This window comes from Uloborus diversus, chromosome 7, assembly GCF_026930045.1.
Source record: "Uloborus diversus isolate 005 chromosome 7, Udiv.v.3.1, whole genome shotgun sequence".
Taxonomy (NCBI): domain Eukaryota; kingdom Metazoa; phylum Arthropoda; class Arachnida; order Araneae; family Uloboridae; genus Uloborus; species Uloborus diversus.
The window spans coordinates 68,196,707-68,221,115 of record NC_072737.1 but is presented as its reverse complement, the minus strand read 5'-3'; the positions used below and the strand labels follow the sequence as shown (position 1 = coordinate 68,221,115).

At 30.9% G+C, this 24,409-nt stretch overlaps 2 protein-coding genes across 2 annotated transcripts in view; one reads left to right on the top strand and one right to left on the bottom strand.

Annotated features, from left to right (window-relative positions):
* The window catches only part of LOC129225759 (uncharacterized), a 35,799-nt gene extending 28,140 nt beyond the window's left edge, over positions 1-7,659 (top strand). Inside the window, exons 5-7 of the mRNA XM_054860258.1 lie at positions 2,408-2,621; positions 4,866-4,928; positions 7,213-7,659. Of these exons, the coding sequence (XP_054716233.1) occupies positions 2,408-2,621; positions 4,866-4,928; positions 7,213-7,394 (459 nt within the window). The 3' untranslated portion in view covers positions 7,395-7,659. The remainder of the gene's footprint in view (positions 1-2,407; positions 2,622-4,865; positions 4,929-7,212) is intronic.
* Positions 7,660-9,596: 1,937 nt separating this feature from the next.
* LOC129225512 (E3 UFM1-protein ligase 1-like) overlaps positions 9,597-24,409 on the bottom strand; it is a 33,196-nt gene continuing 18,383 nt past the window's right edge. Inside the window, exons 10-17 of the mRNA XM_054859941.1 lie at positions 23,564-23,684; positions 22,030-22,279; positions 20,966-21,129; positions 17,385-17,521; positions 15,281-15,361; positions 13,625-13,716; positions 12,606-12,817; positions 9,597-10,068 (exon numbers count right to left, since the gene is read on the bottom strand). Of these exons, the coding sequence (XP_054715916.1) occupies positions 9,932-10,068; positions 12,606-12,817; positions 13,625-13,716; positions 15,281-15,361; positions 17,385-17,521; positions 20,966-21,129; positions 22,030-22,279; positions 23,564-23,684 (1,194 nt within the window). The 3' untranslated portion in view covers positions 9,597-9,931. The remainder of the gene's footprint in view (positions 10,069-12,605; positions 12,818-13,624; positions 13,717-15,280; positions 15,362-17,384; positions 17,522-20,965; positions 21,130-22,029; positions 22,280-23,563; positions 23,685-24,409) is intronic.

Genomic DNA, 24,409 nt, shown 5'->3' with positions numbered 1-24,409 from the left:
AAAGTATTTTTTTTTAAAAATTTCTATAATATTTCCATTGTAGAAAAATTTAATATACTGTTTTGTAGGTTTTTTCTCCCAAAAAAATTGACTTGATATGTTTTTTTTAACCATTTTATTAAAAAAGTAGCATCTTTTTAAAATATATCTTTAGTTACACAACTTAAAACGTTTAAAATACTGCATTTTATACAAACATACAATGGATTTCAAGTAGAGCAAAGAAAACCATTATCATTGGTAACGTAAATCAGGGAAATTTGGTGAACTTAATCAGGGAAATCAGGGAAAAGTCAGGGAACTTTTTTTCACAGTTCCTGTCGCCACCCTGTTTGTGTATTTTTTTAAACTGGTCCACCATGTAGTAACTGGAGTAGTGGTAAAAATGTGATTGGAAAAATAAGTTTCAAGAAATGAGGCCAATTTGTTCTGCAAAGTTGTGACATTAGGAACAAAATGTAGGTTAATATTGGCAAGTAAAATTCTGGCATTTTCTTCTTGAAGTGCATGATAATTTCAATCACAAGCAATTTAGATGAAGCATATAAGCGAGCTAATTACAATCAGTAATGCCTGTTTAGTTATGTTTGTCACTCAGCTTCCTTAAGCACCCAAATGATTTTTCGTCCTTTGTTAGATTAATCCATATATTACGAGCATCTGCAATAGAAAAGTTTCCTTTCTAAACTAAATCAAGGGCACTAGCATAGGATTTTATTGTTTACAATGATAAAATGAAGTTTAATTCTTTAGTTTGCTTAAATGAATATCATTTAGTACTTAATTGAGTTATTAAAGATGCTTTTAAGTTTTTGCCAGTTTCTGCCGGTTTTAACCGGTTATAACCAGTTTCTGCCACTGGCACGGCAAAAACTAGTTTCTGCCGGCAGAAAGCCAACCCTGCTTTAAACCAATTAACTGTGAAGTTGTAATATTTAAAAAATTATAAACCAAATAGTTTTAGAAACGGTGTTCCCCTGAACTATAGCACTGTTTATTGGGAGGGGGGGGGGAGGATTGGAGAGGCATCTTTTCTTTATTTTTTGACAGTTGAATTGTCCTTTCACTTTTTGCCAAAAAAAAAAAAAAAGATAAAATAAAAATACTGAATTAAAAAAGTTTTAAAGTAATGTCAGACCCCCACAGTCGAATATCGTCAGTTCTAAGAAATATTATTCAATTAAGCCGTTCCTTGAGCCGTTTAAGCTTATTGAAATAAGCTAAAAACAAAGAAGAAAATAAGATAAATACCTTTGCTGAACTGTAAAGTAAGAAAAACAACGTTAAAAAAAGCACAAATTTGCCAATTACAGCAGACACGTGTTTCGGCGTTACAAGGAACGCCTTTTTCAATGCAAAAAGTAATGAGCTTATGGGTGAAAAGACATCCAACAAAAGCTTTTGTCTGATGTAACGCCGAAACACGTGTCTGCTGTAATTGGCAAATTTGTGCTTTTTTTAACGTTGTTCTTCTTACTTTACTAAACAACAAAATAGTTTAATAATTAGTACATATATTACAAGTACGTATGAAAACTATAAATAGTAACTTACAACTTGAATTATGAAACCTTTGTTTCGGCACCTTTTTTCAAGGCATTATTAGATCTATCTATTGTTTTTCTTTTTTTTTTTTTTTTTGTAATGGCAAAAACAAAATAAATTTGATAGAATAGTGAAAATGTTTTGATGGAATATGATTTATTTCTAACTTAACTATATTTTCGTACTTAATTTATTTCTAATTCATTTACAATTTTCTCAGCAATAATTTTTGAGAAAGTGGATCAATATTATTCAATTATCTGGGGAAAATATTCGATTAAGCGGGATCTTCAACATAGCATCTATGGGAAAATATTCGGTTCCAGAAGGTTTTATTCGTATAAACGGGGTATTCGTTTATCCGTTACCCAATTGAGCGGGGCTGACAGTACCATATTTTTAAAATGAATTTAAAAATATAAAGTCATTTCTCTAAGCTTCATGTAGATTCAAAGTCCTGTACAATTTCAGAATTTCTTACAGTTTGTATGGAAAATTTGTGATTATGAGTTTTTAATAGCTATCAAAATACTTGTGAGCTTTAAAAGGAAAAATATGGGGCGTACTCAACAAACAATTGATGCATTTATAATTTAACTAACAGTTTTATCGCTCTGCAAATAGTATGAACTGAGGTTTAAGTTTGTTCATTGATAACCTTTCTTTACACTTAAAGTTATAAGTGTACATTGACAAGTGTAAAATTGGCGATATTATTTGAATCAGTTGTTCAATAATTAGCTATACTGGACATGAGTTTATTCATTCAAAAGTGTTTTCTGATATTCTATTTAAAAATGTATTTGAAATTAACATGAAGATAATTTACTAAAATTCAATCTGAAAAGTTTTGGTTTTTTAGCTGATTCAAAGTTTTTTCGAAGATGAAAAAGAACCTTCTAACCGTCAAGTTGTTAATACTAAAGAAATCTACAGGTATATTTTAAATTGTTTCAAAGGAGGAATACCTACACAACTGCCACCAATGGAAAGTTATGTTGTAATGAAATTATTTGAAGAATTAAGGGAAATAACGACTCAAGCTACTTTCTCAGAAGAGCAGGATTGGTTACGAGGTGAGTCTTCAAATTTATTTTAACTGGTTCCGTGGATTAAAACGTTTTCACATTTGATCATTACTTTAATTCAATGGCCTTTCTTCTAAACAAAAGTACAATGGAATCCGCTTAATTGGACCAGTCACTTATTTGAACCAAACCAAATCTTGTTATCCGTGTTGATTCAAGAGATTTACAAAAATTCTCATCAATTTTCAGCAGTGTCTTAAGTTAATGAAGAATTTAGAAAATAAAATTAATCTAAAAAATTAAGGACCTTTAGGGCATCGTAAAAATACAAAAATCGAGGAATTTTGAAGGGTAAAATTTCCAAAAATATTACAAATTACACTTATTTGGGAGTTTTATAATTGTAGCCTATCCTAAATCTTTGATGGTAAAATGTCTGGTCATGTGTGGTAAATTAATTATTAAGTACTTTTATTTAATGTTTTTCCTTTCTGATTATTTATTTATTTTATTTATTGTGAACTAGAAAGTTATGTTACATTTGTTTTAAAGTTGTTTGTTGAAATTGTTTAACATAAAAATGGATTTGGCTCAAAATTTGTGTGAAAAGTTTATTTCATGCATACAAGAGTGTATTTTTACTAAAAATGGAAAATAAAAAATAGATCTATATAAATAAAACAAAGAATATATGTGTATGTATGTGTGTTCCCTATATAAATCCAATTTACGTCAAATCTCAACCTAATTTGGCAGGGGGGGTACTTGGGCACTCAAGAAGGAATGTAGGGGCGTTTTCAAATGCCAAAAAAGTACCGAACCATTCAAATTTTAAGACCCAGAAATGGCGTTTTTCAATAATATAATCAGGAAATTTTACAGATTTTTTTTTTTTTTTTGTTCAAGCTTGATCATTGAACACGCATTGCTTGACAAAACTTTTATTTTTAAGGTAGACCGCCCAAAGCAGGGGACGCAGCTAGTAAATGAGTAAAATAATTTAGGATTGGATGCTTAAAGTGAATAAGGATAGGTCTGATAAACTAGTGAGATAGCACTCCAGTTCATTATATAGCTCAATCATTTATTGAAGTCCAGCTATTTAAGTAACTTTGTTTTATTTAAATAATATACATTTTCAGTTTCTTTTTGGAAACCCTTACGATTAAAAATAAATCATTGAGATAGTACCTTAATAAGATTTTATGTTCAATTCAAGTTCCATTAAAAATATTTAGGGTGAATCTAAAAAATGAGCCAAGCTTTTAAGAGGTGATAGGAATAAAGGTGCTGAATGCATAGAATCAGTTTGTTTTAATGCATTCATATTCTTTCTGTTTAACATTACAAATGTTAAGCAACAAAACTCTTTAGTGTTATAAGACAAACTTGTTCTTTGGTGCCTCCTTTTTAGCATTGCAAGCTCAAAACTTTTTCTGCATTGAAAAAAGGATTTTTAACCAACCTTAAAACATGTGTATGCTGTAGTTTTTCAGTTCAATGCTTCAATAACTGAGTTTGTCATCTAAAAATAACTATTTTATTGCATGCATTACCCTATGATAAACTTTTTGTTCTATTGCACATTCATAGAATGCCCTCTATCACATGAATACATTTCTGACACAGTCATTATTGTCTAGGTATTCTCTGTCATCTATTAAAGTCTTCCACTTTCTCAGACTCCATAAGAGATGTAAATCCAAAATAAATCAAAATTGTATTTTTAAAATCATTGAAATTTCATTGTAGGGGTTATTCTAGTTTTTTTATAAGCCTAATTTTTCTTTTTATCTTTTTCTTGAATTTTGAAAACTAATGAAAAAATTCATTGAATTTTGTGATAACGCATACCAAATTTCATAAAATTAAATTTTAAGGAAAACATATCTAATATTTAGAGCAAAAATAAAATAAAAATTGAGGAAAATTTAATCAAAATGTGTTAATAAAATTATATTCTTTTATGACTTCCAATTTTGAATTTTTAAATGTAAAAAGTTTGCTCTTAGAATAAGAGTTTGGGATTTTGTAAAGGTTTGTGAAAGTCCTTAAACTGACCCAGTTTTCTTCTAAATGAACCCTTTGACAGTAAAAATATATATATTAAGCTGGGCATTTTAATATTTATTGCAATAATTAATGGCAAACTCAATTTTCTCCTGTTTTTTAAAATGATCACAATGATATTTTTTGTGATTTTTTTTTTGCAGTGAATCCATGTGTTTTTATTTCTTATGTTATGACGAGTATTATATAATATTCATTTAACAAGTGTTTGTTTTTTTACAGCTTATGATAATAAAATTGTGTTTGTTCCTACGGATTTTGTGATGGAACCTCCTGTAACAACACGTATGTACACATTTTTTTTTATTTTTAATTTTGGTATTAAACTAAGTGCAAAATGTATTTCATATTTAGTATAGAGTCATTTCGTGTCAACTGGCCTAGTGACTCCCACTTTACCATCTCCAATTTTGATGAAATTTTAGAGTTGTACCCATGTTTTTGAAACTAACACATGCAAGTTTTCAGCTTCCAAGATTCAAATCCCCTAGACAAAACAAATTTTTGAAACAAATTGCCATGTTTGGCTGGGCTTAGAGAAAATTTATTTATACTGCAGCCCTACAATATATGATAGCTAATAAGCATGAAAACGGCAGTCCTCGGATGGAATGAATGAGCTGTCTGTGTATTTCTGCCTTAGCCCTGGCTATAGGGCGGTAACTTACAGAAAATGCGTGTAAACTCTTGATAAAACTTAATAGTGGCGCACACAAGGGGCGGGTCCAAGGGGTCCGTACCCCTCTCATGGATCTTGAGTTTTTTAATTGACTATAATCTTATGTACTTAAAATAACTCCAAGCAAATGTAAGAATAATTTTAAGTTTAATAAATGAAAAAAATAACATTTATTTTCTTTCTTTCTTCCCCTACAAAATCGAACTGTATGTGAACATAAATTGTTCTGGAATGATGATTTTATGCCAAGTAATTATTCAATATTAAATTTTTTTTTTTTTTTTTGATCCCAAGAATCGATAAAATTAAAAGCATATGTTTGAATGTGTGATATGAAAATGGAGGACCTTCGATCCTGGACCCCTCTTAGAGAAAATCCTGTGTGCGCCATTGCTTGACAACATTTTGTCTAAATTTGAGGCTGGTATAGAAGCTGAACAGAGCTCATTAAAAAGCTTAACATTGTAGTTTTATTTTCAAACTAGTTGTTTTCAATGAGTTACAATTGCATAGCTTAAATCAAAATTCTGTGATGGATATTTTCATCCAAGGTGATTATTAAAATCATTTGCATTAAAACTAATCCACAACTTTAATTGAAGTACTAACATTTGTTCATTTTGAGTAAATGAAAGTTTAATATTTTCCTATGGGTGTTACAATTTTCAAGAAAGCAGACCTGCCAACTCTCCCATTTTTCATGGGAGACTCTCGTTTTTTGCGCATTTCTCCCTGTTTTATAATCAAGTATAAGTTTCTTCCGTTTTTCTTTAGATTTTTATTTTATCGTATCAAAATTTTCTTTTGTAAAAGGAAAATCTTTTTTCTAATCCTGATTAAAGGGCACTGCCATAGCTTCTCAACCTTTCTAAGACTTGATAACACCACTGTTCAGTACAGTATATCTTATGCTCATGGGAGAAATTTTTAGGCAGTTTCAGTTTTCAGTGCATTGCAGGTGATTTGTGCAGGTTAGGGTATTGAGAAGCAGTCTTTTAGCATCTGTTTCTGGTTATATCCTGAACTGTGCAATGCTTATTAAGCTAAAATTCAAAGGTACATTTGGCATCCCTTACTCCCCCCCCCCCCCTCCTGAAAAATTGTGGTTGAAATAGTTGCTTATTGTTCTACTTGAAGTATACTGCTGTAGAAAACTCTTTGGCGACTTTTTATTCAGTTCATATACTTTATTAAAACTGATATTATATATTTCCCCAACTTATTAACATAAATAAGAACACTTATGTATAAATTATATTAGTGTTTTTTTTTAATTTTAAAGTAAATGAATGTTTGATAAAGCTTTTGTCCTTTGCTTGTTATTTTACAAGAAATCCTTCAGAACTCTAAGATGTTGTTAAATTTATATATTATGTTAGTTTATCAAGCATTTTTAGATCAGAAGACACTATATTTTTTCCTCAAATAATGTAGTTTAAAGTATCCCGTTTTCTCTCCTTGAAACTTGAACCCAATCTCCTGTTTTTCCATTTCATAAGGTTGTCGGATCTGAAAAAGTGATTTTTGGAATTTTACCCCTGTAATCTTTTCTATGTGATAACAGTTATTACTTCTATTTTGATTGCTCATAATTTCAGATATTTATTTTATCATAAGTGAAAATAATGATCAAAATAACCAAAAAATTATTAAGAAATTGTTTAACTTCAAATGAAGGAACTTAGACTTCATTTTCAAGAATTTGATCAACAATGCTATAGCATACTTTTTTTTCCCCATTTCTTTTTGCTTCAACTTTAAATAATGCTTTTCCTGCCTCCCCCCCCCCCCCCAATTTACTAATAAGGCAGTGTGATTTTATTTTACTTGTTAATTCAAAGAATATATGTAATGAGAGTTAAAATTAATTTTTAAAAACATTTATTTTAGTGCCAAGTGGTGTTCAGAAGCATACTCGTTTTAGAGGAAAGCCCATTCGAGTGCCCGACAGCTTCTTGACACTTATACAGGAACATAAAAAGTTACTTCAAAGTTTCAACCCACTAGTAGTTCCTGTATGGTTCTTGGCAAAAGAGAGAGAAGTTCTAGCCAATAAATTAAAGTCTGGTTGATTTATTCCTAAAGTACACATTCATCATCATCATATCTATATTGTGACGAGAAAAGTTCATTTTCAGTTCTTAAATTTTTCTCTTTTGTAATTATTTTTTGAATAATAAAGAAGTACTCATTTTGTTACATTGTGCATGTATGAGAATACAGTAAAACCCCTTGTATGCGGACACTAACGGGGCAAATTTTTTTTTGTTCCCAATAGAGGGGGTGTCTGCAGGACAGGCGTTAATAATGTTATTTGTCTTGGAATCAGGGAATTAAAAATTGTCTGCATAAGAGCATAGCTGCCAAGTGCTCCGTTTTTCCCGGAGTTTCTCCGATTTTTATTGCGTACTCCGAAAATCCGATTTATTCCAAAAAACTCCGTTTTTTTGACTTTGCTTGTACACTTTTCGATTTCTAAGGAAAAAGAAGAAATTTCCCTGTCCTGGAAGGTAGGAATTGTGCACAAACTCAACAAAAGAGGAGGCAATTTGATGCTCTGGAAGCATTAATATCAGGATCAACACTGTGTGGAGCGGAGAACATCGTTTTTTCATCAAGCATTTTAGCTACGTGCAGAACGTAGCCGCCATGTTTGGTCATTCATAAGATGGAAGTAGGCGATGCCTAAGTGCTTTCGTTTTCAAAGACAAAGCAAAATTGGGGTTTCTTTTAACTGCAAACCAGTGAAAATAAGCAAAATATGCTACAAAATGGTTTTTTTTTTTTGGTTATTTTAAATAATTTTATTGAGAAAATGAAGACAATTATACTATTTAAAGTTTCGTCTTAACCCAATTGCTTTGGACACGGGTGTGCTAAAAATTTTCAATTAAATTGTAGTTTCATGGGGATTTTTTATTATAAAGATATTTTCAAGCAACAAATTCAAAATTTTATATCTGAATTTTTGACTTAGTCGCCATATTTGGTCATTTGCGAGATTTAAGTACACAAGACTCTTAAAGTGGCCAAGTTTTCAAAATCGGAATTAGATGTTTATTGCAATGCAAACTATTGAAAATAATGCAAAATAGGCTTCTTTTTTTTTTTTTTTTCGGAAAATTCTTAATTTTTTTCTTGAAAAATGCAAAATTTTTTTCTTCAGAATATTATTTTATCCTCATTGGTTTAGACGCTAATGTGGCTAAAAACTGTCTATTTCATCTAAATTTTAGTTTTTTACGGATTATTAATTATTTATAATTACTTTTAATGCAACAAATTCAAAAATCTATCATCTTGAATTTTTGGGATTGTTACCATGTTTGGTCATTTGCAAGATGGAAGTAGACAAGACTATTAATAGCCTAAGTTTCCGAAAACAGAATTAGTTGTTTGTCTCAATGCAAACTATTGAAAATAACAAAAGGCAAAAAGTTAGTTTTTCTTTTCTTTTTTTTTTAATTATTTTTTTGAAAGGGAAATTTTATTTGTATTTGATCCTTTTTGCCTCGGAGGCTTTGTTATAAGCTGAAACAATTTCATCTAAAATGAAGGTTTCTGCTGACTTCTCATTTATTTATTTATTATTATTTTTTTTAAATAAATCAGAAACCTATTTTAACTTGAATTTTCCATGTACAAAAAAAGTATTGAATAACTTTATTTTAGAATGTGCGAAGTCCTATTCATCTATTTTTTAAATGAAAGTTGTAATAACTGCCCCATCCCCCCTCCAGTTTGTGTTTCAAAACTTAGCGACAGTGGTGGCCACTAAGTTTTTGGAGTCTAGTGGCCACTGGCCACTTAGAAGATTTCCGAGTCTTGACCTTTACTATGAAGTTGCTTTACTTCCAAGTATAAGAAGTAATTGTGTTTTTTTATTATTATTATTTTTTTAAATCTTCAATATGTTCTTATGCAATGCATTTTCGATAGATGTCGGATATGTATAAAAGAATATTTTAAAAGGTTGCAGTTTTATTAAATCAAACAGTAATCATGTTTTTTTTTTTTTTTTCAATATGTACCTACGTAATGATGCTTTTTTAATGTAAAATAATTGTATTTTGAACTTGGTTGTAGTTTTGTTGAAAATCTAACATGAAAATTCAGAAACGCACTGTAATGGTGCTTAGATAGAAGCTTACAATACAGAAGGAAGGTTTAGCACAGTCCACGATTTGGTGCTCCTATTTTAACCCTCTTTGCTCCTATTTTTCCCCTTAAGTGCTCCTATTTTTTTTATCTTGAGGTTGGCAGCTATGATAAGAGGGACGTCCACTAAGAAGGGCTTTACTGTATTTTATAATCATTTTTTTCCCCGTCTTGGTAGTAATTGGTGATATACTAATATTTTGTACCTTTGAGGCTGTCCACAAATGATGTCAAACAAAGGGGAGGTTCCTGAATTGCGAGTTTGTGATAAGGGGGAAGGAGGGTACATCCCACATCTTTCCTTTTATAAGAATATGTTTATGAGAAGTAACTTGACATCATCTATGGACAACCCCTTTACTGTATTATAAAGATAATAAATGGCAACTTTTTGAAAACAAATATATTTATATCAGCTACAAAATAAAATATATTATAAAAAGAAGAAAACTTAGTTTTCAGTTTCAGATATTGAAGATTTTTTATATAACACAGCACATTCTTTAATTTTTGGCATAGTTTCATGTAAAGCTGATTCCATTTCATTACTGCCTTCTTCACCGGAAGTAATTTTCTTAATTACCATTTCTGCAAAAGAAAAAAAAGTTAAACGTTACATTTTATTTCATTCTGCAACTTTGGAATATTTTACATTTCACAGAAAAAGGTGGTGATAACTTACAATTTTCAATATTCTGTTAGAAAAGACAACACTTAGGAAAACATTTGTTCTGCACTGCAGCACCTATATACTGGTATAACAAATGCCAGTACTTCAGGCTATTTTGCAATTTTATTGAAGTGTATTTTTTAATGTAAAATATGGACCTTTTTTATATTAACCACCAACAGCTGAATAATTTTGAATTAAGGAGTTTTTAATTTAACTTATGGTAGAATCCATGTCAATTCAACAAGGGGTATAACATGATGGTCTCGGATGATTTTTTTGAATTTAAATATGTTAAAATTTATAAAAAGTTAAGAAATAAGTTTTTCTTTTTGGTTTGCCCAAAAAAATTTCTGGGCCAAGATGCAGGACGTCAAAGATGGCGGTCCCGTCATGATTTCTCACTTGGGATTTTCGTCAAATTTTTAAAGTACATTTTCTCAGGAGCCGTAGAACATATTTTATTGCAGTTTGTTTTATTTAAAAGGATATGTTTTTTTGTTTGAAAACATATGCATTATTTTGAAATATGTGCTTTAGTTTTTTTTCCATAGTCTTTTTTTAAAAAAAGTTTAAAATAATTTTTTTTTGATTTTTCTCAAAAATGCCAATTTTAAAATTTATTTTTTTTGCAGTTTATTAGTACCACTGAGACCTACGTTTCCTGAAAAGGAGAGCTTCCACTTTTTTGTTTGACAGATTTTAGAGGCATTTGAAAAAATGAGGGTTTTTAAGGTACTCTTTACGTAATGGCAGACCTGAAAATTCAAAAAAAAAAAAAAAAAATCGCAACAAGTGCCCAGAGAACACTTTTAACTCAGTCATATAGTGAAACATTCATTTTGAGTCACCATCTTATCCAGGATATTGAATTTAGTGAGAACAAGATGGCTTTGCGCTTAACGATTCTCTCAGCACTAGGCTGAAAGGTTGCGTGGGGAAATGCAGCGAATCGGCTGGAAGCCACCTTCTTGTTTTCATAAAAAATAAAACTTCTGGATAAAGTAGAGACTCAAAATGAAAATGCTATACGTTTTGTTCTTAATGTTACAAATTAATATTGTATTGTTCTTATTACATTGCACTACCCCCCCCCCCCCGCATTCCCCCCCCCAAAAAAACCTTTTAAAATACTTCTGGTATAATTTTTGCTGATTCTTACCTAAAAATAACCCCAAGTCTAAATGTAATCATCGTTTTTCCCCCATCACATCCCACTGTTTGAAAATGGTGCCCTCCATTTTTTTTTTCTTTCAGTTTGAGTTTCATACTATTTGGAGGGGAAGGGAGCATTATTCTAGCCATTAACACTCTTCTGATAGGCTAGAGAGATACAAAGTTCAAAAGCATGAACATTTGTATTAAGTTAGAAGACTCATGGGGGAATTCCGTCCTAAAATGTTTTAAAAATAATGAAAACTAATCTTTTTTTCTTCTAGGAGTTTGTTTTACAATTTTTCCATTTATATTTTGACGTAAAACCAGAGTATAGGATTCACATCTATGAGCCCCATGTCAGAAAAAATTAAAAAATATTGGAAGCGTTGCATAGTCAGTTTCATTACAAATCTTCAATAAAAAACTTTCCTGCATTATTCAACTTAGATTTCAAAGTATAGTTATGATTAAAAATAAACTTAGGTATGCTTATAGAGTAGCATTGATGTATACATTTATATTTCTGGGGTTGCACCAGCTCGATTATTTACCACTTCTTGATATAATGAAAAACAATGGGGGCAGTGCATCATCAGGAATACAAATCTACATTAATGCTATATTTTAAGCATACTTAAGTTCCTTTAAATTCTAATTATACCTGGGAATGTAAGTTTAATATTTAAGAAGGTTCTCTACTGAAGATGTATAATGCAATGCTTTCAATATTTTTCGCAATTTCTTTTTGCAAGGTAAACAAATTTTCGGACATGGGTCTCGTAGGAGTGAGTCCTAATACTCTGGTTTTATTTCAAAAAATGAGTGAAAAAATATAAAACAAACCCCTAGGAAGAAAAAGATTGGTTTTGAGGATTTAAAAAATATTTAAGGGGGGAGTACCCCCCCCCCCCACAAGTTTTCCAACTTGCTCAAATTGTTCATGCCTTTGAACTTTTGCACTCTGTAGCCCCTCAGAAGAGGGTTTAAGACTAATATAATTCTCCCTTCTTTTCCAATTAAAAATAATGGCTATGAAACTTAAAAACATTAGGGATTCTATTTCCAAAAAGTGATACAGGATGGGGAAAAACTGGTTATATTTAGATTTAGAAGGTCAATTTACATAACAATCTGCAAGAATTGTCAGAAGCATTTTGAAGGCATTTTCTTGCAGTGCAGAGTTATTAATATTTGATATTGCTTCATTTTATAAATATAATACAACCTCTACAACTTCCCGAAGGTATTGATTTTCATTTTGTAATAGCTGAAAACACTTTTAATTGGGATAACTTACCTTGATAAGTAGCTAGCATTTGGTACGTATCTAAAGGCACTTGTTTTTGTAAATATGCAATAATATGTGGCACAAATTTCCCGGATGCATGCAGCATGGTGTGGGTGTGAGACTGAAATATAAGGAGGACTGCCAGGTGTAGACATAATGCTGGGTCAGAACTCTCATTTAGCTGCTGCAGTAAAGACTGCTTGTGATTGGATATAATGAGCCTGTAAAGAAGACAAAATAAATTATTTAATTACCCTGACTTCATTTGAGTAAGGTTGGTTCGTGTGTGTGCAAGGGTGCCCATATGCAAAATTTTAAGGGGGTGGGGCCTCAAAAATTTTCCTCATGGAAACCGATTTCAGTACAGATTAGAGATATTAAAGTTTGACATTTTTAATATCTTATTCATTAATGGCTGGAAACGAAATTTTTACACATTTTTGCAAAGAAAAAGCACTAAAAGCAAGGAAGTTCTCATTTACAAGGGGGGGATCAACTCCCCTTGCCCCCCTATTCGGGCGCCCTTGTGAGTGTGGGTTATGTTCTCTTGATCTAATATTTGGCGAGGCACCTCTAATTTTATATTGAATGTTAGCACTATGAGTCATTTTTGAAGTTCCGACTGCGGTTGTTAACAACAGCAAAACAAGGCTCTCCCTGAACCTATTTATTCAAGCTGCAGTTTTAATATAATTGAGTCAGTGAGAAGCAAAGGGGTGTAAGCAGACATTTTCAAGTTTTGAGTAAAACGCGTTTAAAGATAACATCCTAGGTAGGCTTTTATTGAAATTTCTTTCTAAATCATACTATACAGCAGCAACTACCAGGGCTATTAGTACCATCTCTTGTCCCAAGCCAGAGGAGAGGTTCACCTACCATGTGTACTGGTTATCTTCAGATTTTTAATCTTGTCACTTACATCCCGTTGCTTCTCACTGTCTCAATTGATCAATTTTAACATGCATTCATTGAGTTTTCACACGCTACATACAAAAATTAATAAAACGAAATTTATTATTTCATCTCACCTCTCCTTTTTCTTATCAAGCTTCTTAATAACCATATCACACATTCCAGCTCCTAAAACTATGTGCACGCTTGAAAGAAAATCATCCAAATTCTGAAAATTTAACAAATTGTTAATTATATACAAGCAATGTTCAAAAAACAAATTTAATTTTAAAACATTAACAAACAGAAAGAAAAACATTATAATGGAATTAAAACTGCTATGTAATTGAAGCTTTTAACAATGGATGGTTAAAAGGTTAATAGATTTTTTTTTTCTGGTGAGAAAATGTTAGGGATGCGCAAATTGGTTGATTACTAATAAATTGGCAAATGATAATCAGTAGCCGATAAATTATAATGGTAATAATTTTCAATATTAAAAATTTTTCCATCAACTTTTTTTTTAATTAAAAGTTAAGACTTTTCAGAAAAGGTCAACAGATATTTTTCGTTCACAATGATTTATTTTTCTCCATTTTAACAATTTTTCTTTAAAATAACGTTTTGAAATTTTATTCCAAATCTGTAAACCATTTTTTTTAATTATTATATTCTGTTATTTACTAGACATGAAAATTCACATATTTATTTAGTACACTGCTGCCTATTATAGCATTAACATTTTAAGAGTTAAGAGCTATTTAATGCAAGCCTATATTTAGAAAAATGATATGAGGCAACCTTAAGCTTTATGCTAAAGGTAGGGTGTGGAGTAGTATTGCTCATGAGATGTGTGCAACATTGTATATAAGATATGTACAGATCAATATGAAACCTAAAAATTAAATTTGAGGAATTAACATCCTCATATATGTAATAGCTAATGATCGAGTCACGCTCCTGACGTCCTCAACAATGAAACTCGCAAAAGGGCATGATAATTTGATAATATGTTTTGGTGATGTTTAAAATGCAGGGAACGGTTTTATTGTAACAAGGCTGAATTGGATCTAGTAACTTAACTGTTTTACAGGTAAAACTCATTTTAGGAGAATGAAAAAATGAAAAAGTAATCGATAATGAATGCTATTTACTGGAGTTTAGGGTTAATTCACTGGAGTCAGGGTTAAAATTTCAACTATCAAATATCACCAAACAGGCAATTGCTTCGTTCAAATGTAGAAACAATTTTTACCTGTCACACCTTGACACGCGATTTTCTAGTTTAAACAATAATATAATTATTATTAACAATATGTAATTATTTGTAGACAATAATGCGATTTTCTAGTTTTGTTAGAATGTTCATAACATTAAAAGCCCCTAGTTTCAACTTGTCTGGTAACATTTTAATAATAATCCCCTCCATAATTAGAAGCTAGATCCCAAACTACCTGAATTAGGGTTTCCGATCCCAAATCCCGCGGGATACCGTAGAATATTTTGCGGGATTAATCCCGCAAAGATTTTCCATGCAAATGTTTTCCAACTTTTACCACCCATAAAACATTTATTTTTTCAAGTATCATCTGAAGTTTTAATCACCTTTCTGTACATCTGTAAGAAAAACTTCATTTCATATAATGAACGATGGATTTACCATTCAAGAAAACAATATAATAGAGAATATTTTTCTGAGAATGAATTGGTATTCCCATTTTAGGTTTCAGTGTTCATTTGCTCAGCAATTGTGAAAATGCGTAATTGAAATTTGTAACATTTCAAATGCTTACCTTTGCACTTAAAGAGGTGTTTAACTTTACAAGTTCACATTTGATATCATCAGAAAATTTATTGATCATTTTTTGCCTTTGCTAAAAAAGAAAAATTATAAGTGAACAAAACTTCATATAGTGTTGATTCTAACAAGAGCAAAAATGAAATCCATAAAAAAATTATAGCTTTAAATTACATTTTAATTATATTATTATTATATTATACTAATAAATGCATGCATTGTAAAAAGAATAAATACATTTTAAAACGTATTTATGCTAGGATTAGTAAGTTTTTGCAATACTAGATGAAATTCCTGGAAAAATTTATGGCATAACTGAACTGATTCTGGTTGAGAAATTTAATTTGTGGCTCGAAACTAGGTGAAGCTAATTCTGCAAGCTATAAAAAGTAATAAGAGTTACCAGCGCAAAAGAGCACCTTTTTTAAAGTAAATTTTAAAAAGGATAAAAAGACCAAAAAAAAAAAAAATAAAAAAAAATGCACGGATGCCTTCTGAGATTGAACTTTGTTCAATCAATATAAACACAGGAGTGCCCAACTGTAGGTGGGGGGTGCCATGACACAGACTGTGCCATTGAAATTTTTAGGAAGGGAGGAGGGGGGTGTTAGAGGTATTTTTCGTTTTGGGGGTTCTTGAAGGCAGGTGGAACCCCTGACTAACAGGCTGTATAATATGGAATTGATACAGCTATTTTCAGGCTTGCGGGCAGGAAATAAACAAAAAGTATGAAACTCAAGTAAAACTCGACATTAGCAAAGAAAATTTGTGAGAAAAATTGTACTTTGCACGAAAAAAAAACGAAGAGAGGAATTATTTATACTATTCAGGTACACATAATAGAACAGATTTAAGAAATAAAATTAATCATGAAGAATATTTCTGAAAGTATTTAGTAAATCCTTATTACAATAATTTTATTTCAACCATGTATTTAACAATCTATCATTCTATAACTGTAACAGTAGCTTCTCACAGAATATTCTGCTAAGAAGAATTGGCAAGATTAACAAGATTGGCAAAATTTCGAATAAAAAGTTTACTACGACTGCCTTTTTTGGGTCATCTTTATGTTACAAATAGGATGCAAAATTTAAGTAGGGTCAGTTAGGGTAAGAGGAAATGTAAGGTAAGTGGAAACAAACTCGATTACCACACTTGTGGTAATTTTTGGAGATTGTTGTGGAATAAATACTAGGTAACGTTAGGGAGTGCCTGCGAGTTCCGCATGACTCCAAACAATTGCATAGATGTCCTCATTTTTTGAAGATGACACCAAAAAAAGTTGTTTTCTACAGTTATCTTACATTTTCCTCTCCTGCAGGCTTATAAATGCAAATAAACTGGTTTCAACTACTTTTACTTGTCATGTGGAAGGCTACTAAAAACAATGATTTGTGACTTTCACCATCCCAGCTCATTTTGATCTGCAATTGAGGTGCTTCCATTTAACCCGTAGATGCTTTGCTGTTTCCTAGGGCAAATGGAAATAACAGAATCCCTAACATCCTATTTGTTATAACAATTAGTTTTGACAAAAATTACACTTTTGTGAGTAATTTACATAAGATCAGCTCATAATTAACTTTTTTTAAAAAACAATTTTGGATTACATTTCAAGGATTCCAGCAGGTTTAATGTGACCTACGGTACACAGATTGAGTATTGTTGATGTAGAACTTCTTAAGCTTCTAAACTGATTGCATGTGTGTTTAGCTATTATTTATCTACATCATCTCACGGGGAAAAATGGGGTGTTACCATTTACCCTCTAGTCTTTGGGGTAGAAGGAAACATGATTTCATTTACTAACAAACAGATGTAAAATAAATTTTCCATACCCAGTTACACTCAGCAAGAGTCATGTTGAACACAATTCACAAAATTTTATCTCTCAATTCATCCAAAAGAAGGGGAAAGATCTGAAGATAAAACAATGAGACTCTTTTCTTTTATCCCAACTCACCTTACTTAAAAATTAAAAAAAAAAAATCCTACATGTTTTAAATGTTGAAGTTCGGATAAAAAAGAAAAGAACCTCATCCATGAATCAGCTATACTGTTTCAATTTATATATATTTTTAAAAAGTAGTATATACTTCAGCAGATAATGAAGACTCATCTTCTGACCCAGTAGACAAACCATGTTCTTGAGCAAGATATATAATAATCATATTGCATAAATCTGTACATAATGATTTCAGCAAATGCTTACAAAGTTGGACAGTTATGTCATCTAAAAAAGGAAAATACTAATTAGACAAATAGTAGCCCTTCACAAAATCATCTTTACAAAGAATCTTAAGCAAAATATTAATTGTTCTTTATAAAAGTATAGCTTTGTTTTTTAAGTAAGTATCATCTTATATATAATAGCCGATGATCGAGTAATGCACAAGATTCAACAACGAAACTTGCGCCATGGCATAATAATTTGATATATGTTTTGGTAACGTTTAACATGCATGGAAAGGTTTTATTGTGACAAGGCTGAACTCGATCCAGTAACTTAACTGTTTTACTGGTAAGACTGTGTCATTTCAGGGGAATAAAGAAACGAAAAATGGTCAACAATGGAGTTTAGGGCTAATTCACTGGAGTTTGGAGTTAGGGTTACAATTTCAACTATTAAAAGATCACTGAAAAGGCAATTGCTTCGTTCAAATGTAGAAGAGTAGAAGCAATTCTCACCCGTCATACCTTGAGGGGCAATTTTCTAGTAAATAATTATAACGTCAATTAAATGGAAATGATTAAAATGATTGTGTAAAGTATTTTTCTACTAAACGATATGTTAAGTTTTCTCCAAGCATAAATGCTTCTAATTATCTGAAATATAGTCAAGATTGATTCATAAGACCAAACGACTTATTGGCACTGTTAAGTACATGAAATACACAGCCAGCTCAGTCAATTCCAACCGAGGACTGTAGTTTTGTGCTTATTAGCACTCATCAGCCCGGCATAGGAGTGACTGAGCTGGAGGTGGAAAACCTCTTAAGGAAGCCTAGAGTGCCAAACAAACTGGTAGCTAATACAAAATTAGCACTGACCAGACGAGTGACCAAAACAATGGTTCGGTTCAACTCAAATATTGAAGGCAAGGCAGGTATATTCAGTACGTTACCGCCCTATGGCCAGGGTTAAGGCAGAAATACATGAAATACACCGCCAGTTCAGTCAATTCGGCATAAAAGGGGTGTCCTTTAGGAGGAGTTTTACTGTAATACAAAAGGGAAAAGGGTTTATTTTTTCTTTTACCAAAGTTTCATAAGTTGGAACACATTTGTTCTAGTTGACTATGAAATCTTTCCCTAACTCTCAGCATGAAAATTATGGTTTGGGGTGGAACACCTTTTTTCCTATTTTCTGCCTAAAAATATTGTCCAAGTCTAGTCTTTAGATTTAATTATGCCTCTGTAGAATTCCAAAGTAAAAGTTAACACAAATCAGATCAAAATAAATAATATTTTAAAAGTATTTTATAACTATTTAAGGAAATATATATTTTTTTATTTATTCCCTATTTTATTCACAACTAGCTGCCTCACCCTGCTTTGCACGATCTGCCTCGAAAATAACAGTCATGTTATGACTCATGTTCAGGCTTCACTTAGAGAGAAAAAAATACTGTAATATTTCCCGTCAAAATAATCATTCTTAAAGAAAGAAAACGGAAAATTAAAAATTCCCGAATAAAATAAACGCAACTATCCATAAGTACCACTAAAATCCTTGATTATCTTCTGCTGGCAGTCCAAAAAAAGATAAATTGCCAAATAATAATCAAAAGGAAAATTTTTTACCTCAACAAAATTTTATTAAGTCACAGTCGAGAAAAAAAGCGGCAACTTTCTGAATGGTCTTATTTCCGCTAGTTAAAAATGAGATCACGCAAACAATATTTTTCCAACATGAAAATGCTGTTCCATTAGGCTTAAAAATGCTTATGTTTTCCTGGTGATTTCACAACCTTGATTTTTTTTATTCTATGGAAGTAAATATATTCTAGGGGTATTTTTTGTGGGTTTCCTAATGGCACTAAAATTGAACTAGTCCAATAATTACTTTGGGTAGAAGAGCCATTTAATGCCATTTTTGTGCCCTAAAATTAAAATTTGAATAATTCAGTACTTTTTTGGCATTTGAAAACCTGCCTAAGTTCCTTTACAGGTGCTCAAGTACTTCCCTGCCAAATTTGTCAAGATCCGACGTAAGCTGTAGATTTGCATAGGAGACATACATACACTATATGACCATAAGTATTGGGAAACTTTCAAAAATTCACATTTTTACGGATTTCCCAAGAAAGAAAAGACCAATTGCTCTGTAGTTTTTTTTCACATAAAAGGCGTACTCCAGCTGTCATTTTCCAATAAAAATAAAGTCTGCTATTCATTTAGGGGACCAGCAACAAACTGAGGAAACAAAAAAATGTTTTTGATCATTTTTCATTGTAAATAGCTGGGAATAAGCTATAAATTTCAGAATTAAGTTAAAACACTATCTGGAATTTATTTTTATATTTTCATGAAAGTATCTCTTATTACCCATGGAGATATAAGTATTTCTTTCAAAAATATTATTTTTTTGAAGGTTTTCAGCTCATATCAAGCAGAGTTTTCCCTCATACTTTACTAAACTTGCAGAATATTTGACAGCATATCAGAGAAACATAATAATAACATAATTTGAAGTTAAAATATTGAAAATTCAATGAAATATGAACATTTAAATCAATTAATTTTTCACTGTGTGTGCACGAAAGATAGCAATTTATAACTTTCATAATCCAAAGCTCACATAGATCCTGCAGCTCATAAAAAAATTCCACCTCAATATCTTTAAGATTTAAAAAGTTATCAACGATCTAAGGAGACAAATTTCTATAATTCTTGGTTAGGCGAGGAAAAGTAAGGAGTTGTTCGCAAACTGGTAACACTTTCCATTTATCATTGCAGAGTGACTCATGATAAGAACGAATTATTTGCGATCGATCCCTCACAAGTCGTCATCTAGCCAAGAATTATTAAAACTCGGCTCATTAGATTGCTGTTGTAAAATCTATCTGGGCTTCCAATTATGAAGGTTATAAATTGCTATCTTTTGCTCATGCGCAGTGAAAAATTAAATTGCTTTACACGTTCATATTTCATTGAATTTTCAATATTTTAACTTCAAATTTTATTATTATTGTGTTTCTCTGATATGCTGTCAAATATTCCGAAAGTTTAGTAAAGTTTGACGGAAAACTCTATGATATGAGCCAAAAATCTTCAAAAAAATTTATTTTTGAAAGAAATGCTTATCTCCATGGGTATAAGAGATACTTTCATGAAAATATAATAATAAATTCCAGATAATTTTTAAACTTATTTCAGAAATTTAGCTTATTGCCAGCTAATTACAATGAAAAAATGATGAAAACTCTTTTTTTGTTCCCTCAATTTGTTGCTGGTCCCCCAAATGAATAGTAGACTTAATTTTAATAGGAAAATGGCAGCTGGAGTGTACCTTTTATGTGAAAAAAATTACAAAGTAATTGGACTTTTATTGGAAATCCGTAAAAATGTGAATTTTTAAAAGTGTCCCAATACTTTTGGTCACATAGTGTATAACATTATCTATATTATTTATTTAGATAATGAGAGAAAAACACACTTGCAAATGAAATACTAACCAGAAAATATTTTAGTTCCTTTTTCAAACATAGAAATATGGTTTAAGAGGGAACTAAATTTTTCCTGACAATCAGCATGCTGTTTACGTCGTACATTTCCAGATGATGCAACTGTTGATAGGTACATTGCTTCAGCAACTTCTTGATACTTTTTAGTGAGAGGCCTAAAATAACAAAGGAAAATAACCTCAGGTTAGATTTTCCAGCAATTCTCACGAACTACAAAATGAAACATGTTTTTAAATTAACTTTTTGCATTTTCATATTCTAGTATACAATGGTTAGCTATACTTGTCTTGTGACTCAAGTTAAATTAATTAAGTTTGCACATTAAAATAATAACTTAATTCTGCTATTAATGTGATAGACTAACGGGCAACCTGTGAACACTACTATGTACATCTTATTTGAGATTTTCTTTGAATTGAAAAATATCTTGTCATCTTCGATATAAACTACAATTCCATTCAAATCATTAATATAATTTTAATTAACTATGTCTATGAATTATAGACTGAACATTTTTTCTTCATCAAATTTATGTTGATTATTTCACACAAAATTTTTCATTAACAAACAGTATGCCATATGAGAAGGGATTAAGTAGCTCCAAAAACTAAGAAGTATCAATATAAATACTGCATGAAATGCCAAATATATTTTGAATCAAAATCAGAAAATGAAAAAAATAACATTGCTGATTTCTTTTCTTAAAGCTTTGGGTTCCAAAAAAAAAATATAAAATAAATAAATAAGTAAATAAAATAAACACAAATAAGTATAAAAATATGAGCAAGAATTTAACAACAAAAGATTAGCTAGCACTGAAACTTTGATTGCCACCAGAATCAAGAGGGCACTGTCTCATTCCCAACAGAAAAGCAGGCACAGTCTACGTAAAACCATTTTTAAAAAACATTAAAGATGGGAAGAAATATTTAAAGTTAAACCTGTTTCAGGGTTCCTACCTAAGACTAGTTGCTTTATTTTTCCTGAATTGCATTTTAATACATATGACTGGTTAATGATGCATTCCCTTAAAGAAAAATACTTTGTTTCATTACCTATGCAGTTCATAAGATAACTCTGAAATCAGTTCCTCTGGGCAGTCTTGACAAAGCTCCAATTTCTTCAAATGATTTTCAATGCCTTCAACTGTTATAAACTCCAATTCATTTCTGAATTCTTTATGTGATGAGCTAGTATCATCATCGGAACCAGAATCCTCAACATCTTTAGAAGTAAAATATTTTTTCTTCACAGCTTTGGTTTTAGTTTCACGACCTTGAGAACTAAAACCTCCACCTGATTTTCCTGAAAAAGAAAAAAATAAATAAAATTAAAAATAATGTTCAAAAATTGGTTTTTTAAATATGATAAAATTAAAATTCATGAAACAAAACTAAATAGCATCTTATCTTGGTTAATTAACAATATCTGTTTGATAAAAGGCTTTGGAGTGAGACTCATTTTAGGATAAGTGAGTCAAAGGTTAAAAATTTCTAGAGTCGAAGTTAGAGTCAGTCATTTCCCCCTAAAGTCCAAAACTCTGCTAGTGCTTGCAGAGTCGGAGTTGAAGGCTCCAAAATTCCCGCAGTCAGTCATTTCCTCTCTGACTTTGCAGCCGTGGTTCCATAGTAGTTCAAAAAGAATAGAATTTAAACATCTGTTTTTTCATACTTTGATGGATGAATGGTCATGCCATTAAACAAGTTTTGAGTTTATTTATTTAAATACTAGTGGTACCCCCACGGCTTTGCCCGTAATAGAAAAATTAAAAGGTCTTTTGGTTTGCCTGTATATTTACAAATAATGTTGCCAGTTGGCTTGTACCCATGTTACGGTTCCACGTTATGATAATTTCGTATTTCCCCAATTGGCTTGTACCCATGTCACTGTTCCTCGTTATGATAATTTCGTATCTCGCCAATTGGCTTGTGCCAATGTTACGGTTCCATGTTATGATACTTTCGTAAATAATGTATGGTGAATTTTCTCGCCAATTGGCTTGTACCCATGTTACAGTTCCACGTTATGATAATTTCGTATCTCGCCAATTGGCTTGTTCCCATGTTACGGTTCCACATTATGATAATTTCGTAATTTACTCGTCCATCTTATGATATTTTTGTTCTTAAAATTGAAATAGAAAAAGAACCACATCGAATTTTTGAAAAATCGCTTCAAGGTTCACACTCCCATGCTACAAACTAATTTTGTGCCAAATTTCATGAAAATCGGTCGAACGGTCTAGGCGTTATGCGTGTCACAGAGATCCAGACATCCTCCGGACAGAGAGACTTTCAGCTTTATTATTAGTAAAGATAAAGATAATGAATGCATAGCAAACACATAGCTAGATGATATTTTTGAAATAACTCTTTAAAAAAAAAAGAAAGTTCATGTTTTAGACATTTTCTACCAAATTGGTAACTTTTGAGAAAATTAGTTTTTGTCAAAATTATTTTGCTAATTATACATGAAACTCATCCTATGTGTGAAGTAGAAAACGTGTTTTAGTATCAAAGGATTGATGCCTCACACAGGTGGTAGTGCCCTTCAGTTCAAAGAAAAGGAGTAGCAGTCAAAAATAGATACCTGCAGAAACTCTTTTCTTTTTTTCTTCCTTGCGATCTTGTTTCCCTTTAGATAATGATTCTTTTTTATTAACAGTTTTTGATGACTGAGCTGCTGCAAACAACTGTGGCTTTTTTATGTCCTATAAGAGCAAAATAGATAAAATGTAGTTATATTATATCGTAAATAATGTAACAATAACTCATACTTTATAAAGTTTTTCTTTCTTTGATCAATTTTAAAAAGATAGAGTACATATTTATTCAAAAATTCTCACACAAAAACAGTGTGTCTAAAAATAAAAATAAGGGTAGTGAGAAAATATAAAGGGCCATTAAACGGATAACAGACATTTTGTCCTACATCCCACAACTTGTATATATTTTATTTACAAAATTTTTTAAATGGGTAATGAACAAAATAAATCACAAATGTATGATTTCTTAAGCAAAAAATATGTCAATTTCTTTTTAAATGTATACTTTTTATAAAATATATGAGCTGTCACATTCGGGTCAAATTGGCGACTTTTTCATGGAATAGTCCTATACATAGTTTTTTTGACCAGTTTAAATTAAAATGAGGTATATGTTTCCTTTACATTGGAACCTTAGCTTTCAAAACCTATGTTTTTTTTTCATCATTGCTATATTAATAGAGCAAAAACATTAAATAGTTCAGAAAATTACAAGTGGTGAGCTTAAGATGTGACACGTGCGAATAAATCACATGTTACATAAAAATATTATTTAATAAAAATATAACTGCATCAGGAGTGTATTTGTATCAAATGTGATGATTAAAAAAAGTGCTTACTCATGTTTAAGTAAAATATTAAGATCTATAGCAAAGTGTTTGTTAAATTAC